General features: G+C 36.6%; 2 protein-coding genes across 3 annotated transcripts; both read left to right on the top strand.

The window, feature by feature from the left end:
* The first annotated feature begins 4,984 nt into the window (after positions 1 to 4,984).
* Positions 4,985 to 19,090, top strand: LOC113062360 (potassium/sodium hyperpolarization-activated cyclic nucleotide-gated channel 2-like). 2 transcript variants are annotated; one of them, XM_026232172.1, is made up of 8 exons: positions 4,985 to 5,053; positions 5,236 to 5,843; positions 9,405 to 9,837; positions 16,978 to 17,139; positions 17,266 to 17,484; positions 17,564 to 17,710; positions 18,443 to 18,683; positions 18,767 to 19,090. In XM_026232172.1, the coding sequence occupies exons 2-8, from the start codon at positions 5,338 to 5,340 to the stop codon at positions 18,979 to 18,981; spliced, it is 1,923 nt and encodes a 640-aa protein (XP_026087957.1). In that variant the 5' UTR covers positions 4,985 to 5,053; positions 5,236 to 5,337; the 3' UTR covers positions 18,982 to 19,090. The 2 variants fall into 2 exon arrangements, with proteins under 2 accessions (XP_026087957.1, XP_026087956.1); XM_026232171.1 differs by having other exon boundaries at positions 5,003 to 5,843.
* On the top strand, positions 10,689 to 13,971 carry LOC113062359 (piggyBac transposable element-derived protein 4-like). The gene is made up of 2 exons (XM_026232170.1): positions 10,689 to 11,381; positions 11,726 to 13,971. Exons 1-2 carry the CDS (start codon positions 11,245 to 11,247, stop codon positions 13,923 to 13,925), a joined length of 2,337 nt encoding a protein of 778 aa, XP_026087955.1. The 5' UTR covers positions 10,689 to 11,244; the 3' UTR covers positions 13,926 to 13,971.
* Positions 19,091 to 19,691: the final 601 nt, after the last annotated feature.

Below are 19,691 nucleotides of genomic sequence, written 5' to 3'. Positions count from 1 at the left end.
TTGGGAGTTAGTGCAGTGCTTTAGCTTGAGTTGGATGCTGTGAAACTCTTGTCTTCTGCACTTTATCGTCCTTAGGCTTTACAACTCTGTTACAGAAAACAGAGAATTTGCAGTTTTCTGTGGCCCTTAAGCACATCCCTCTGGTTTATTTTGATGCCCTTTGCATTTAAATGAATAGTTTACCCAAAAGTGAAAATTTACCCCCAGTTTTGGATAAATGTAGCATTACATCTCGGATGGCCTGAAGGGGAATACATTTTCAGCAAACTTCCATCATTCATTAAGACTAATTGTAAAGACATTGCAATGATGCAACAATTGCAAAGATTCTAAAAATATGAAAACATAAACATGTCAAGAGCAAAGATATGATGGATGATGAAAGGATTAAAGATTCCAGTGATGTATTAAGAGAACCTTTTGTTTTTGTTGGCCCTCTTTTCCTCATTCATGGCCAAAGGATTTAAAGAGCACGGCTTAGTGTGTAGACAATCATAGTAAAGCTCTTTTACAAGCACCTTTTCTCTGACCAGCCATTAAGCTTTATTTAGAAAGAATCACTGTCTGTAGCCGACGTAATCTAATACAGTCATTTAGTCATTCCACACCTATTGTCAAATGAAAAACATGAAAACAGTATTTGCTTAAAAAAACGTAACCACAATTCCCCCTTATGAACAGCAACAATGTTCACAATATAATATTTCATGGATAAAGTTTGCCATGTGATGGACAAAGTGTTTATATTAGAGTTTCTTTGGCCTGATAAGCTAACATGTATTAGTAGAAAATAAAATGTTTTCATGAATCATTTTGAGTTACTGAAGAAATGACTGTAATGTCAAATTGTGAATGAACTGGAAACAGGTTGTTTGAGGCTAAATGTAACAGCTGTTGAGGTTAAAAATGACTTTGTCACGTCATTGGTTCAATGCTAACTTGATTCACATGTTCTTCTCATGTTTGTAAAGCTCCTCAATCTGTTTTCCCTCCCATCTGCTGGGAGGAAAGATCTTACCCTTAATCTGTTAAGATCAATAATCATACAACAGCTATTTCTCCTCAACTGTTTAAGTTACTGTAAGTATAAAGAAAGACAGGTGGCCAACTTATACTAAAATATAGATTTTTACACGTAGTTATAAATGAACTGATATTAGCTGCACCATGTCAGTGGTTACTTGTCTCTCACACATGACTGTGAAGCTCCCATCATCACTAATGTGATTAGGCATAATCAATTACGTCATTTGGGAATTAGCTGGGACAGAGACAGGGAGGGAGCTGGCTTTAAAAACATGGAGCTCAACAAGACTGCTGGAAAGCTAGCAGATAGTGCCTGAGTTTGGATCAATGATGTGCGTCTGAAGAATTTCAACAGATATCAGGTATGTCAGACCTTTAAGCTAAATGTTTTTTGTTGTTGTTATTATTATCTACATGAAGAACTTGAGATTGCATTATATTATTTTATTCGATCTACTATACTTACAATACACAACTAAATGAGTGATTATCGAACGTGATAAATTATTTAAGTTCAGTTATCTATATTACTTTATTATATTAATTATCTATTAGTTCAGTACATTCAACATAAGGATGCATTTTTTTTATTTGTACATTATAAATAGATACGTGATGTGTAGATATGTGACTGACACGAAATTAGCATTTTTACAGAATACAATATGTATAAGATTTGCTTTGAATGTCGTCTCTTATGTGCACCGATTTGAATAAATACTGTATTACATACAGTAAAAAGTAATATTGTGCTTTATATATATATATATATATATATATATATATATATATATATATATATATACTGTAAACTTAAAATTCCAGTTTTTATTTTGATATTTAAAAAATGTAATCATCAGCATCATACACAGAATATACATACAAATATACATAGTACATGTAAGCTTGCATATATTGACATTTTTATATATGTGTGTGTTTTCATTGTTGTCTACTATAAACTGATTGGTATGTTTTTTTCTTCTTCTAGGTTTTAATGCAGCCTGTGCTTCCATTTATTTATTCGACTTTGACGTATGAAACTGGAGAAGCTGGAATACACTTCCTCTTTTGAATTACAGTAGGCTGCACTTTGAGAATTTGAGAAAGACTCAAGTTCATAAACACGCTAAAGGAGAGATGAATTCCGTGGTGAAGAAATCCCTGGGAGCTCCCTTCCGACAGCTGAGCAGCTGCGTGAGCGGGGACAAGGACGGGTTCAACCGGAAGGGAAAAACCGTCCGCCGGAAGAGCGCCCCCTGCTGCTACAGTCAGACTGCATACGACTCATCCTGGTTAAGGACTTACCAAGCAGAACTGCACAGGGAAAGGTAACAAATACGCTTATAAAATGATTAGACGCTTATTATCTGATCTTTATTGCATAATTTATAATGTAGGCTAATTGTATTTTGTCTGAGCAGGAGACTGAGGCAAGTCAAATTTGCGCAGAAGAATGCAGAAAAAAACGCAATTAGGGCACATTATAGAAGCCCTCACCGCTTCACAAAGGTATGTTTGTGCTATTTTTCATCACCTTGAAAATATTCGTTAAAAAAAACCAGAATATAGTAGCTAACTTGTGTGTACATTTTGCAGGCACCTGTACAGAGGGCAAAGTTAAAAAGCAAGACCCCCACCAAAAGTGACAACTCTCTGTTTGGTGCCTTCCAAGGACTCAGTCTCAGAATGAATGGAGCACAAGCCTCCATGACACCATCAAATGCAGATCCATGTAAAATCATGTGACCACAGAGAAGAAACCATTTCAAATGACCGTAATGATGGGACCTCTGACTGTTATCCAGGTCATTTCCTGGTTACCAAAAGGAACTTCCTTTGTTGCTGCTAATATCTCAGTTCAATATCTGAGGTGAATTATGAATTATCTACAGATGCTGCATTCCAGGAAAATAATCGGAATATGATATATCATGATTATGATAAGTCGTGAGACCTCAATGAAAATCAGAATATAATAAAGTTTATATATATTTAATATTGTCCACTTTAAACCACTAACTAAAATCTGAAAATAAATCTGAATGGTAAATTAGAGTTTTCACTGGGGTCTCAGACTTATAGTACAGTCGGCTATGTGTGGTTTATTTATTTTCTCCATATTTCTGTACCTCTTTTGTATTTTCCTTTTGAACTCTAAAGTTCAGTGAGGTTGTACAGTAACTTTAAACTCATTTGTTTCTCAGATGCCTCAAATTATATAAGTACTGGTAAACGACTGAACCAATTTATGACTGCTTATGTTTCTGGCTTTCTTTTGCATTTAAATAGTTCTAATAAAGATGATCTTCATTTAATCATTTTGCAGATAATTTGACCTGAATTTTTCATTTTTCAAGTTCTGTATGTGAACAAAACGTATTTACGCAAGGCAGTTAAGTACACTTTGGATAAACACTTCAGGACATGACCGAGAACATGTTCCCCACCTCTTTAGAAAGCATGTGTACAGCAAAGGCCATGTCTTTAATTATTTCCTCATGTTTTCCGAAGGTAAAGCATCTCACTAATGCTCAGTCTCAGGAAAATGATACTCAGCACTTTACAGGATTGACAGTCGTCGAAACAAGATACCATACGTTGAAGTCACTGAATTTAAAGATGCCCATATGTGAGCAATGATAGGCCAAGAATAAACAACGCTAGGGCTAGTTATCACACTTTTTATTGGGTATTAAATTTTTTTTTTTTTACTTTTTAAAGAAAATGATTTTTTTAGACATAATACCTTAGTCTTGGATACAAAAAAAAAAAACGTTTCCACAATTTTTTCACAAACAAGATACTGATCATTTACTTTCCTTTAATGAACCCATACTATCACACATAATCACACTGTATGGGGTAATAGTCACAATTGAATCCTGCAGTTTTGACGCTGAGAAAAGAGAAAATTATCTTATAGATATTTAAATAGGTAGGCCAAATAGCTTTCAGCTAATTTTAAACAGTAAAACAATTAATGAAAATTAATTAATGGAAAAGGTAACATGCAAAAACATTCAACCATTGTTTGGGATAAAAGACCATTACGAGTAATTAATTAAAAAAATTAGCCTACTACAACACTCGTGACAATTTGCCCCAATAAAAATGTGCTGCGACCTGATATTAATGCTTTTTTATTTTTTTTACATTTCCGTTTAATGTCCCTAAAGCTATAGCAAAAGTATCATATTAAAATTTATTTGGAGTACAGAATTCACAAAAGTATTCCATTTATGAGGGGTTTAAACTACATTCTTGAAACCAACAAACAAAAGTGAAAAGCAAAACCTTAAAAAAAGTATTTACAAAAAATACAATATATTATAAATAAATCCATAAATCCATAACACATTAGTAAAGTTAAAATAAAACATTGCGTATTTTAAATAGTCATACATACTACAATTTTAAATAGTAATAGACTACTAGAGAAAATACATAAAAATAAAATATGAAATAAATACAAATTTTAGACTGTAAATAAAACATTCATACATAAATAATACGTTTTAAAATTAATTTACTGTTAATGAACAACAGACTAAACACACAAATAAAGAAATAAAAACCTTTTTTAAATGAATGTGTTCCTTAAACATGCATACAGTATATTTCTGCACACGCGCAGAATGTATTTCTAAAGCTCACAGCAGCCTCAGGTAAATACACCTGTGAGCCTTCAGCGGATTCAGTGTCTTCTAGTACAGGTTGGCCCCGCCCATTACCCACATCCCGACAGCTTGTTGAATAGATAACACGCAGGTGTCAGCAGAGAGGGAGATAAAAACAACGTCTGCTATCAAGAAGCCGATTATACACATATGGAAGGCCATCGAGTTTCATCGCGCTCCCTGACTGACGCGTGATTTGACGACAAGACAACCCGCGCGCTCATTCTGAGGAGGTTTTGCCATCGCGCGACACGGTTTATGAGTGGAAAGTGTATACGGGGGAATAATATTGACAATAAATGCACTTATACCCAGAGGAACCTTTCGAGGGCGGATGGATTCTCCTCGTAAGTTTCTATGAAAAAACTATGAGTTTTAAAAAGAAGGTTAAGTTCGCATTATGAGTAGACTATTTAAAGGAAACTTAACAACTACATTCATCTAAAGCATGTGTTAAAATCATATTAAGACCTATTTATTAAAAAAAGTTTTTGTATACAAACCTTAACATGGTTTCCAAATACAAAAGGATTCTGAATGTGAAAAGCATCATGTCCTCATGCTCTTCTTGAGACTCCCATCTGCCAAACTAGTCATCACCCTGAACCTGCATTAACATCAGATCTGAATTATGGACGGTGATGGACAGCCTCCTGCTTCAAATGGTGACTCGAAGCTCTGCTCCAGAAGCGGCTTCTCTCTAAGCAACTGGAGTTCCTCTTCGAGGATTTTACTGCGAGGAGGAGAGGATGTGAGCCGAAGGCTGCTGTCTGCTGTGAACCACCAGGAATGCACAGACTCCAGGGCCAGTCCCACCTCAAAGTCCCTTGAGGTGACCACAGGGTTAGATGGCACAACAGCAACCACCACCACCGTGACCACATCCACTCCACCTCACCTCGACAAAGCCATGGCAGAGTCCGCAGGGCCTGCGGGAGCCCCTCAGCCATCCGAATCAGAAGAAAGGGTCTTCACTGTCCCGTCTACATTTCTCCAGAGACAGTTCAGCTCCTTGCTGCAGCCAGGGGTTAACAAGTTCTCACTGCGAATGTTTGGGAGTGCAACGGGTGTTGCAGCTGAACAGCAACGGGTCAAGTCATTTGGGGTTTGGATTATACATCCATATAGTAACTTCAGGTGAGTGACGCAGGGGAAAGGGAAAATATGACTTGGCAGATCATCCAACAAGGGTACTGTTATTGTGAATGTAGCAGTAGTCTTAAATCAAGTAAATAAGCAAATTTATTTGAGCATAGTCATTTTTAGGAACTAAATGAATGCTGCAGCTTTTTTTTCCTTTTCTTATATATATATTTTAAATTTATTTTTAAATTTTAACTTTTAAGTGAAGTCAACAGTACAGTCATGCTATTGTGTTTGTTCAGTCCAAGCAGGCTACTGAAAAAAATGTGTTTGTGGTTCTGATCTGTTCGACCTCATCCCAGCATGCATTGGGGCGGGTATAATTATGTTTGCTAGTTTTATTTGCACAGCTGCTGTTTGTTTTGCTGCTACCCTTTGTAGCTTATTATCTTGTTGATGTCAGGATGAGTTAGTTGGTAAACTGGTCAGTTGATCGTTAACTTTGTGTGGCATTTGAAGTATTTCATTAATGAGTTTTCATGTAACACTTCTTCCAGTGTTATCTGAGTATAATTGATAGTATTATAGTATTTCTTAATATTTGGATTTATTTAAAAAAAATTTTTAGCTACTTTTTTAAATTAAAAATAGAAAACAAATTCTATTTAGGTTTTATTTTTGTTTTTAGTAATTTTCATACATCAACTTAGACATGCTTCAACACTTCAAATTTTAAACGTTGCCTTAGTTACTAACTAAGAAAGTTTTATTTCAGTTAACAATTTTTTTTTTTACATATTTTATTTTAGTTAACGATAACAATAATACTGCTCTTTGAAAATAGAAAAGATGAAGATGAAGCACTTAATTGTGAATAATTAAAAAAAAAAGAATTTGCATTGAACTTTTTTGGAACTAGATAAAGTGCATGAGATCTTTTAATTAATATAAACCGTAATTGTTACAATGATGCAAACTTTGTCATGTCAACAAAGGATTTTTTTTTTTTTTTTGCAGTGTAGAACTTTTACAGAATCCACTGTCAACAATTATTAGTGGTGCTTCACTATTAGTCTTTCACATGAGGAGTGTGACATTTTGGTTGCTCAGATTATACAATGTTAATTCAGAATTAAGATTTTTACCTAATAGATAATACAATTGTTGAAAAACTAAATGCATTAGAGGCTCCTGGAACCAGAGTTTTATAGAAACTTAAGGGTGGACCTAGCATCATATGGGAAATTATTATTTTTTTAAACAAAACAAAAAAACAGAGTGGTTGATGTATAACAATAGAGAATCTCTGTCATGTGAGAAAACACCTTGGTTTTACATGTCAATTTCTTTGCTGTCAATAATCATACAATGTCCACAAGCACTTACGTCTCAAATTATGACGTAAATTATTATGATGATAAGCACAAACCTTTGAACCAGCTCAGAAAAACACAATACAACACAGGTCAGTTACAGCGCTTTCCTTTCTAGAGTTACCATTAGCTGGAAAGGGTATCAGCGTTCATGGATGGGCTGGAAAGACCCACTTGGTTACAGTGTCAGGTTGATGTTCTTCTTCTGAAACACATACACAGAGAAAGCAGCAAGAGGTAAAGGGATAAACAGATTTTTATTTTTTTTTAAAACAAGACATTATCGGTAATAGGAACTCAATTTTTCATACACAGAGTCCCAAGAGAAAAGAATTGTGTGCATAAGTAGGAGATCAAAAGTCTTTAATCCAATTTAGTGAGGCACTAGAATCACCATGCAGCTACACGTCTTATTTTACCATAATTTGTTTCATGTGCAAATCTTCTTTTTAGATACAGTTAAACAAACCCTTGAGCAAATTACTGCTGTTTTATCAACTGTTTTACCTAAATTTCCAAGCGAGCTGCTTATTACTTTACTTCCACTCTATACTTAGACATAACATGCAACACTATTTTGTTAATGTCTACTTTTACTCTTTTTAACAGGAGAATGTGATGATGGCAAAAATATAATTTATAATAAATCATTTTTAAAATGTGTCTATTTAGTTTGTAATCTATTTGAATTAAATTTTTTGTAATTTTCCTACTTCAACTTAAACCAAATGAAAAATTTAAATGTTGCCTTGGCTACTAATTTAAGTAAAATAGGTTTTTTTAAATATTTTATTTCAGTTAACATATTAAATGTATAAATATGTTAAACATATTTTTAGTTAATGATAACAGTACTGCTATATGTATATTTCTAATAGAAAATGTGATGAAGAACATAATTGAGAATAATTTAAATGTAATTGTAGATAATTGTAGAATTTTTTTTCTATCATTAAACATTTGTTTTAATCTGGGATTTTTACTTTTGCACTTTTTACTGGGGAAAATATGATAAAGGTGAAAAGGTCATGATCTGTTACAACTTGAATCTTTTTGTTTAGCTGACGAGTAGTTGACTAATGAGTATAAGACTGATATGTGCTTAATATGTCTAAAATTTAACTTTGGAGAATATGACCACAGATTGAAACTTCAAACCACCCAGCACATGTATGGTAGTGCGTAAAAGGGTGCATATCTCAGTTTAAATCAGTCGCATACAATACAGTACATTCATGACGTCCCCATTACCACTTCATTAACATGGAGAGGAATGTTTTGCAACACATGTAATTGACATATTTATTCTGTTTGCTCAAAGTTGTCGATACTTATTTGAATGAATGTCTTATTTTGCACTTGAGCATTTAAATCAAACTTTGTCCATGATGGTTTCATTTGTAACACCAGACATGCTTTAGGGTCACATATTTGTTTCTTAGAAAAACTTTTAGTTATCGGCAAACATGTGGGGTTGATTTAATTTATTTCCACGAAACGTGTGATGTTGGCATAGGATAGTGTCTTATTACATTACAGGGACAGTCACCCTATAGCACTCTGAAAGACTGGTTCAGACCAGCGACCTTAAGGTTATCAGCCTGGATCTTTAAACCATAAGAAATAAAGGATAACATTTTCCTCTGCTTTGTTTTTAACACATTTTTGTAACTTATGTTGTTTAGTTTCGAGGCAAGGTTAGCTGCAAGAAATCTTAAAAATTCATACAAAAGAGCTAAATTATGACACATTGAATGAACGACACATTGCTTAACTTTCTTATATATATATATATATATTCTTTGTCTAGTATTCAATTTTTAATTTCGCCTCTCATTTGGCATATTTTTACATTTAGGTTAGTCATCTTATGCTCTTTTACATTAATATTTAAGAACACTAAGAATTTATAAATATAAGTTAAATATAGCAAAATACATCAACTCAAAGTGAATATCCATTTTTCATACTGTACAATATAATACTGTGATGCCTACTTCCACTAGTGATTTTAGTTTTTAGTATTTTATTTGTTATTTCTTTTGAGAAAATAGTGTAGAATTGTAATATTTACTATTTATCAGTTATCGGCCATAATATATAAAAATAGTGATATTAAATATATTGTTACATTGGTCCATCCTTTAATTTGAATCACATGGTTGATTTGTAGTTATGAATTTTAATGTACCTACTCTAGAATCCATCTTTTTTTCTTTATATCATGCATCTTCACACACAGGTTCTATTGGGACTTGGTGATGCTGTGCCTGATGATGGGCAACCTCGTCATTCTGCCATGGGGCATCACCTTCTTTGAGGATCAGAACACACTGCCGTGGATCACCTTCAACGTGGCCTCGGACACCCTCTTCCTGGCTGACCTTGTCTTCAACTTTCGTACTGGTATTATTGAAGGAGACAACACCCAAATCATCCTGGACCCACAAGTGATCAGTCGGCGTTACCTTCGAGGCTGGTTTCTGGTGGACTTCATCTCCTCCATTCCGGTAGATTACATCTTCCTGGTGGTGGATATAGAAGCCCGGCTTGAGTCAGCAGAGGTGTACCGCACTGCCAGGGCTTTGCGCATCGTCCGCTTCACCAAGATCCTCAGTCTGCTCAGATTGTTGCGCTTATCCAGACTTATACGTTACATTCATCAATGGGAAGAGGTGAGCAAAAGAACAGGAAGAGAAAAGGATAGAGGAAATCGAGACTAGAATAGAAAAGGAAATTTGACTTTTGTCTGAGGGAAACAATAAAATGCACTATGACAGAGGTTTTTAGAATGACTTTTTGCAAATCAAGCACAACAATATTCCAATGACAAGCAATTGTCTATCCATAACAAACATCCATGTTTTTTTGTTAATATACATGATGAGCAATACTTCTTTTTTAAACAGAGTTTTTAGTGTTTTTTACATTTGCCAACATATAACAATCAATTAAGGTTAAAGTTCAAATGCACCGGTAATTTACTAATTCTGTAATTTTTAGCAAATATCAAGATTAATTTTTATTTGGAGTAATTTAAACGAATTTTTATTTAGTTTATTTTGAATGGCTTTATAGTGTTACTTTAGTAGCTTAGATGGAATCGGGTCTAACATACATGTTGTTGGTTTTGATGGTTTGAAAAATTTAGGCAAGTTTTCCTGTCTTATAGTAGAGAATGCATGGAATTGTTCCTGAGGGGATACTGTTGCTGACGGCTACAGGGTTAGAAATTTAACTCTATTGATATTGGAAGAAAAGATGTTCATAACGTCATTACAGCTGTGCTGTTGGGAATGTTTGTACCTGTTGATGCTTTATTTATTTTTTTATTTAGCCACTGAATTAAATAAATTCTGGGGTATGTGTTTGTTTTTCTCTAAAAAAGATAAAAAGTAACCAGATCTAGCAGTTTTTACAGCTTTTTTATAAGTAGAAGTACTTTCCCTCCATGCAATACAAATACCTTTCTTCCAGCTGTGCTCCATTTTCTGGGCTGCTCTCTTTAACCCTCTGGGGACGGATTAGGCGGTACCGCCCAAAATGGCATACTTTTACAAATGTGTAGTTATCTCAAAAACTATTAATGCTAGAGAGATGCGGTCTTTTTTACCGTCTTCCTCAGATTCCACTGAAAACAGCGGTATCCAGTTTGTATATAACACGCTTCCCTTATTGCGCAATACCACTACGTAAACAGGCCCAACATAAACGATTCTGTTAGGCAGATTCAACACGCAACAACCAATGGAAAAATTGCCGCTGGGAGGAATTTTTTTTAACCCAATCAGAGGAAGGTTACCATGATGCAATCTAGCCATTCAGAGGACTCTGTAGTTGTCGCTGGGAAGAACATTTTTCTAACCCAATCAGAGGAAGGTTACCATGATGTAATCTAGCCATTCAGAGGACCCTGTTGTCGCTGGGAGGAACATTTTCTAACCCAATCAGAGGAAGGTTACCATGGCTATAGTAAAACACCGGCAGCTGGGTGTAATAATAAGCGATTGAAGAATCAGCATCAGGTTGAGAAAACAGAAAGCGATCGGAGTGTTACAGAGAGCGAGAATTGATTTAGCAAAATGACAAGCACTAAAAGATTTACAGCAGAACAAGCTCTGGAACAATTACTGGAAAGCGACGAGGAATCTGGAGCAGACAGCTTTTACACAGATGACGAAGTATTTTACCAGGATGGGGAAGATCCATTTGAGGACTGGTATGTAACTTCAAATAACCTCTTTATCATTATAATTTATTATATCATACATCTTGAGTATGTATATGTTTTGGATTTTTAGTCAGATAGCGATTGAGGCATGAAATATTTGTTTTAGTGTACTATACTACTCTTTCCCTGTAAACTCAGTTCAAGAGTGGTGTGAAATTAGTTTCAATAGACTGACTTACTCAACTAAGTGAAGTGTACAATTTAGTGTACAGTGGAGTTTCATAGTGTTACATGAGTTTATAGGAGTTATTTTTTTCTACATTGAATTTTGACACAAAAAAAAGCTATCAGTTTTATTGTGTATTTGCTCTCTCCTTTTACATTTATTTCAGTAATGATAACGACCCAAGCACGTCATCTACACCGGCAACAGCACCTCAGCTTCCACCGAGAAGGAGATTGACCCAGCCAAGCACGTCATCTACACCGGCACCTCAGCTTCCACCGAGGAGGAGATTGAGCCAGCCAAGCACGTCATCTACACCGGCACCTCAGCTTCCACCGAGGAGGAGATTGAGCCAGCCAAACACGTCATCTACACCGGCACCTCAGCTTCCACCGAGGAGGAGATGGAGCCAGCCAAACACGTCATCTACACCGGCACCTCAGCTTCCACCGAGGAGGAGATGGAGCCAGCCAAACACGTCATCTACACCGGCACCTCAGCTTCCACCGAGGAGGAGATGGAGCCAGCCAAACACGTCATCTACACCGGCACCTCAGCTTCCACCGAGGAGGAGATGGAGCCAGCCAAACACGTCATCTACACCGGCACCTCAGCTTCCACCGAGGAGGAGATGGAGCCAGCCAAACACGTCATCTACACCGGCACCTCAGCTTCCACCGAGGAGGAGATGGAGCCAGCCAAACACGTCATCTACACCGGCACCTCAGCTTCCACCGAGGAGAGAAACTCTAACACGCAGACACTCTACCGAGAGTGTTCAGAGGCCCACGCTGAGCCGCTCAAGATCACGCTCTCCACACCATACAACACATGAACAACACTGGAAAACTGAAAACGATCCAGATGTGGCACCCATTCTCCCCAGGTTTGCCCCTGCCAGGCCCCCAGGAGTGCAACTCGATAAATCCAAAGTGTACAGTCCACTTGATTTGTTCCAGCTTTTTTTCAGCAATAATGTCATCAGAACATTATGCAGCAACACAAATAAGCAAGCTACAAAGAGGTTATCAGAAGGACTTCAATTCAAATGGACTGATGTCACTCCCACAGACTTCCTAAAATATCTTGCACTTGTGATTTTCATGGGACTGCTAAAACTTGGATCAGTGAAATCTTACTGGAGGCAAAAAAACATTTTTTCAGTTCCATTCCCAAAGAAAGTGATGCCAAGGGACAGGTGGCTCTCCATTTCCTCAAATGTGCACATGAGCGATCCGGCTGAGGATGTTGTAAATGACAGCAAAAAGGGAACATCAGACCATGATCCACTGTTTCGCCTCAAGCCTCTGATGACTGAAATCATGGCAGCATGCAAGTCCTTTTACCAGCCCCAAAAAAATCTGGCAATAGATGAGAGGATGGTGGCGACAAAAGCCAAAACAGGAATGACACAATACATAAAGGACAAACCGACTAAGTGGGGATTCAAACTGTTTGTCTTGGCTGACTCTTCAGGTTATACATCTAGCTTTACCGTGTACACAGGAAAGGCAAAGTTCCCCACTGGCTTTGGACTTTCCTATGATGCAGTTGTGGGCCTCCTGGACAAACCACATTTGGGAAGTGGTTATCACATTTATTGTGATAACTTTTATACAAGTCCTCAGCTCTTCAGACACCTGTCATCTCTGCACTTTAGAGCCTGTGGTACATATAGACAGGGGAGGAAGGACACCCCTAAATCGACTGTGAATGCCCTCTCCAAAAAATCCCAAAGAGGAACAATCAGGTGGATCCGAGATGATGACTTGCTCTTCGTCAAGTGGATGGACACAAGAGAGGTGTCCATCTGCTCGACCATCCATCAAGCCTACACATCGGAGACGGTCACGAGAAGGCAAAAAAAGGCAGATGGAACCTGGGAGAAAGTGAGGATTCCAGTTCCCACTCCAGTTGTGGAATACAACAAACACATGGGTGGTGTTGACTTGTCTGATCAGCTCATCCAGTACACCTCTGCTCACCACAAAGCAAACAGATGGTATAAGACTATGTTCTTGCACTTTGTGGACATCGCCACATGCAACAGCTACATCCTCCACAAAGAACTGTGTAAAGAGCAAAATACTATACCACTGACACACAGAGACTTTATGGAGGAGCTCTGTGCTCAACTTGCAGGGGTAACAACTGAGGATGCAGACAGGACAACTCACCACACACCCCTACCCATTGCTCCCTTGGACCCAGCAAACCCTGCACACAAGCCTGCAGATGTCAGAAAGTACTGTGAGCAGTGCAAGGCAAGCAAAGTGTACAACAAGACCCCCTGGCAGTGTGGGGCATGCCAGGTGCCCCTCTGCAACTTCCTGGAGAGGCCTTGCTTTGCTCTCTGGCATGCCTAGGACTGTTTGTAAAAAAGTTAATTATTTAATTGTTCTTTATATATTTGATTAAACAATAACACATTTCTGTTAAGCAAAGATTTTTAAATGTATTATTTATTTTTTGTTCAAAAACTGTTCTATATTGTGTGATTCTGTGATTTTCAGTAATAAATGACAAAAATCTCATTTTCGTTTTTGAAATTCTCTAGTTTATTGTACATTTTCTTTCACTCATACTTCCTTTATAAACACATTGCATGCATGCTTATGATAGCTTAGGGTCTTCTGAATCCATAGATACCAAACACAGGGTGTTCCATCTCCTTTACATATGATTTATAAGCCCAAATATAAAAATAGAGAAAACAGACCTAAAAGGGCTTAGTCCCAAAAATAAAAAAACGCCTAGGACTGTTTGTAAATAAAGTTAATTATTTAATTGTTTTTTACACATTTGATTGAACATTAGCCCATTTCTGTCAAGCAAAGGGTTTGAAAAATATATTTTTGGGTCAAAAACTTTTCACTATTATTGTGTGAGGTAGGATTTTCAGTAATAAATGACAAAAATCTCATTTTCGTTTTTGAAATTCTCTAGTTTATTGTACAATTTTTCACTCATACTTCCTTTATAAACATATTGCATGCAAGCTTATGGTAGCTTAGGGTCTTCTGAATCCATTGATACCAAATTCATGGTGGTCCATCATCATTACATATGGTTTATAAGCCGAAATGTAAAAATAGAGAAAACGGACCAAAAAGGGCTTAGTCCCCTAAGGGTTAAGGTGCGATTGTGTTCGTTATACCACATTGTTGGAGTTTTTTCCTTAATCGTCTTTAAGGAGCAACCATATCTAAAGTGCTAGGAAAGAGAGAGCCCATACTTTGTTACATCATGTTTTCTGAACTATTGGATTTGTTGAGGTATTGAGACAGCTCAGGAAGATTATTTACAAAGTAGTCTTTTGTTGTGGAAGTGATGCTTCTACCATATTTGTAACAAGGAGTTGAATTTGCAGCTTTAGCTATATGGAGTATACACAAAACCAGATAATGATCCGAGATCATCACTTCAATGCCAATAACATCAATTCCATATGACAGTATTAAATCTAAAGTATGATTACGATAATGAGTAGGTCATTACGTTTTGCCTGACCCCAGTAGAGTTCAGTATGTTTATAAATGCTGATCCTAATGCATATTTTTCATTATCAACATGGATATTAAAATCCCCAACAATTAAAACTTTAACTGTAGCCAGCAGTTAAAATCATCAAATTCTTTGATAAAGTCTGTATGGTACCCTGGTGACCTTTATACAGTACCCAGTACAAACATCACAGGGGATATTTATCATTAACACTTACTTCTCTATATAATGCACCATTAATTCAAGCACCATCACTTCAAATGAATTTTTCTTGAAACCATAGTTTATAAATATTACTATAAATTGTAGCAACACCTCACCCTTTACCTTTTGAATGCGGCTCATGTTTACAACGGTAATCTTGGGGTGTAGACTAATTTAAAGTAATAAAGTAGTGTAGAAGGAGACCAAATATTAATTTAGCCAAGCTTTATCATTTGTTTATCTGTATTATGTGTATTATCGGTGTTTTACTTGTTGAACATTAATTAAATTGTTACATTTAAGTTGTTTTGGACGTTTTTTGTACTAGCTAGTTTGTGGAACAGACGCAGTATCTATAGTATGATATCTAGGTGTAGGATTCTCTATGTGATTTTTACTGACTTCTGATGTGAGGCGGATAGCAGACGGTTTGTTAAGTCAGTGGAGGGATGAAGACCATCTTTTTTTAACAGGTCAGGTCTGCCCCAAAAACTTGTCCAATTGTCTATGAAACCAATGTTATTCTGCGGGCACCACTTAGACATCCATCCATTGAGAGACAACATTCTGCTGTGTATCTCATCACCGCGATAAGCAGGGAGAGGACCAGAACATATTACAGTGTCTGAAATCGAACTTGCAGGTTCACACACCTCTTTAATTATATTTTTGTTGATCTCCGACTTGCGACTCCCATCAGCTGAACTATTTCCCTGCATTTATCCCATGAATCACTTGCGGCTGACAGAGAAGTCTACACTATACATGTGGCAAGCAGTGCAAGTGACAAGAACAGGAGAAGAAGCCATGACTCACTGTGATTATTGAATGATGTACCACAGTTGTTTAATGAACGCGTGAAAAACAGAGTAAGAGAGAGAGAAAAGAAATAGAGCGAGAGAGAAAAAAAACGGTAGGAAATGCTAAATGTAAATGACAAGCTAACACGTTAACTGAATGCTAAGACGCTGTGCTAGCAGTTTACATTAAAAACAAACAATGTAAAAGTAGTATAGAGATTCCAGCAGAAAAACAAAGCTAAGTTACATGTCGCTACAATCACAAAACACTCCTGCACATTGAAACGGATGCGTTGTTTACCAATACAGAGCAATAGTCTCAACCTCAGTCTCAGATCCAATGCCCACAGACCGTTTGATGCATATGTTACACAAAATTGAAAACACTTCAGGAGTTTTGAAGTCGTCATCTGATTGGTTGAATTCTACAGTATTAAGAGCAATAATGAGGAGAAGAGATAACATATATTATGTTTTTCATACTCTTTTACTGAAAATGATATCTATTTTTAAGTAACCGTTGTATATTTAATATGAAGGGGGAATCTAGTAGACTTATTTTTTTTTTTACTATTGTTGTCACAAGATTTAAATGCTGCTTTGGTGGGCTGCGATGTAAACGAAGCCAAACTTCCTTTTTCAGTGAAACTTACATCAACACATTAAATAACCCTTTGTTCCGTGCTTAGCTTAAATGTGTGATATGAATAAACAGTGCTTATAAAGGTTGTTGAGACTGTACTCTCAATTGAAATGGGTAGGGTTTAGAACCGGAAACAGCATTCAATACGTCAAGATTCAAGCGGATTGAAGTGACTGAATTTTGCCTGTGAGAATTCACCAAGCAACAGTAAATGTGGCTCCATCTTCTAGTGCTGACTGTAGATCTATCATCTTTTTTTTTTAATAGATCTTCCATATGACCTATGACCTTGCAAGCGCAGTAGTTCGCATAGTGAATCTGATTGGAATGATGCTCCTGCTGTGTCACTGGGATGGCTGCATGCAGTTCATGGTGCCCATGTTGCAAGATTTCCCATCAAACTGCTGGGTCTCCAAAAACAACATGGTGGTATGTTTGAAGATCTTGGGTAGTGTCTCAAAGACACATTAAACCATTAGCAAACAGAAAATGCACTTAATCAAAATCTTAAACTTCTACATTTTGCTTAAAATTTCCAATGTCTTTCTCTGTCAGAATGCCACTTGGGATGTCCAATACTCCTATGCCCTTTTTATGGCCATGAGCCATATGTTGTGTATAGGATATGGTGCTCAGGCACCTGAGGGAACAACTGATGTCTGGCTCACAATGATCAGCATGATTGTTGGTGCCACCTGTTATGCCATGTTCCTGGGCAATGCCACTAACCTTATCCAGTCCTTGGATGCTTCCCATCGTCAGTATCAAGAGAAGGTACTAGTTTCTCAATAAAGCATTTTTGAGTCTCCAACCTCCCCCCTTGTCAACAGTTTTGTTGTTTGGTTTGTTACAGTACAAACAAGTGGAACAGTACATGTCTTTCCACAAGTTGCCGGCTGACATGAGGCAGAGGATCCATGATTATTATGAGCACCGCTTCCAGGGAAAGATGTTTGACGAGGAAAATATCCTCGAAGAACTCAGTGACCCGCTAAAAGAGGTTTCTCTTCTATTTCCTCTTTCATGTTTTGGTCAGATCTTTCGTGTAACTTGCTCCACCTCAGTACTGACTGTTCTTTTTTGATTGACATAATTAATTCACATTTGTGCTGCTTGCATGGTCAGTCACATAACTGTCATATGTAAACAAAATGTCTGTTTTGCTTGGACAATTGATTAACATATTTAATAATAGGAAAATAATATCCTATTTATTATTTAATTATTGAAATATCGCAGTTAACATTTTATTTTAAAGTGTCTTTGTTACATATACTTACTATTATAAAAACAATTAATTATGCATAATTACATGCAAGTAACCCAAAAACAAATCCTAACCCTAACCATAAAGTTAGTACATGTAGTTAATTAATATTATTCAGTACTTGTATGTATAATTGTACTATAGCAAGGACACCTTAAAAAAATTCAAATGTAACCATATCACATTTCACATTATGAAATTATGACATTTCATCAGACAGACTTGTTTGGCTAGAAAAATTATTAGTTGTGCACACCCTAGTTTATATAAATATTGAAAAAGCATTTTGGTTAATGTCATAAATGTTAAAAGGTTTTGTGTCTCATTATTTCTTAGCATGTCTCAACTAAAAATGACAAATCCTTATCCATAAACTTAATCTTAGGTCAGAACTTAACTGTCCAGTGGATTGGTAGATTACAATAGTATTCCTAATCCATCTTGTATTGTGTGTGTGACCTGCAGGAGATAGTGAACTATAACTGCCGTGAGCTGGTGGCTAATATGCCTCTCTTTGCGAATGCTGATCCTCACTTCGTCACAGTGCTCCTCACAAAGTTACGCTTCGAGGTCTTTCAGCCGGGTGATATAATCATCCGTGAAGGGACGCTTGGTCGTAAAATGTACTTCATTCAGCATGGCTGCGTCAGTGTGATCACTCATGACAAAAAAGTGAAGAAACTGAATGATGGCTGCTACTTCGGGGGTGAGTTTGATTTTTCCTTGCTTTCACAAGATAAAAAAGTGTTAGCTTTATACACAGATGTTACAACAGATGTTCTTTTCTAGAGATCTGTCTGCTGACCCGTGGACGTCGTACAGCCAGTGTCAGAGCCAACACGTACTGCAGACTTTATTCACTGAGTGTGAGCAGCTTTAATGAGGTCTTAGAGGAGAATCCGTTAATGAGGAGGGCGTTTGAGAGCGTAGCGGTGGACCGTCTGGAGCGTGAGGGGAACAGCATTGTGCGTTCACACAAGAGTGTGGAGGACGATGGGGACTAATGGATTCTTATTCTTATTGAACTTTGACAGACTCACCGAAAATGACTGAATATAGAAAAAACCATGGTGTTACAGTATCCATATAATTGACTTAAATGACAATGTACAGTTGCAGTATGGTGTGAATTCAAATAGTTATTTCTTATTCTTAATTTGACATTGAAATGTATTGGAACATAAAAATAAACAATATCAGTCCTGTAGTTTTGATAAAGTTTTATTGACTTTTGAGATACTAGATTCATGTAATTCATTTCAGTCAGAAACCATTACTTTAGCAGGGACCTCGATGAATGTGGTAAAACATGTATATGCAGCAATATATATTATAATACAACTACATTAACGATACAATAAAATTAATTTCTACTAAGCTAAGTAATAGTCGCCCTTAGTCAAGGAATTGCTCCCTTTAAATTTTGCATTTAGCAAAATATATCCACGATGGATTTGAATATGGTAACTCTGTACAACTCAGTGTTTAACTCTTTAATCTTGATGTCTTTGACACTGCTTTTATTTAAACAAGCCACCAGCACGAAAACAGTGTTGCACTTACCCAAGCTTTCATTATTGTGGTGCTGCTGGTGAAAGGTCTCTAGATGTATCATTGATTCCTTATGGAGGCAAACGGATAGTCAAATCAAGCTAAACCAATGAAAATAATATATTAGTTGTTTTATAATACAATATTATAGTGCATTCTATCT

This window comes from Carassius auratus, chromosome 44 (assembly GCF_003368295.1).
Source record: "Carassius auratus strain Wakin chromosome 44, ASM336829v1, whole genome shotgun sequence".
NCBI lineage: Eukaryota > Metazoa > Chordata > Actinopteri > Cypriniformes > Cyprinidae > Carassius > Carassius auratus.
The sequence above is the reverse complement of the archived record's forward strand: the minus strand, read 5'-3'. Positions and strand labels throughout refer to the sequence as shown.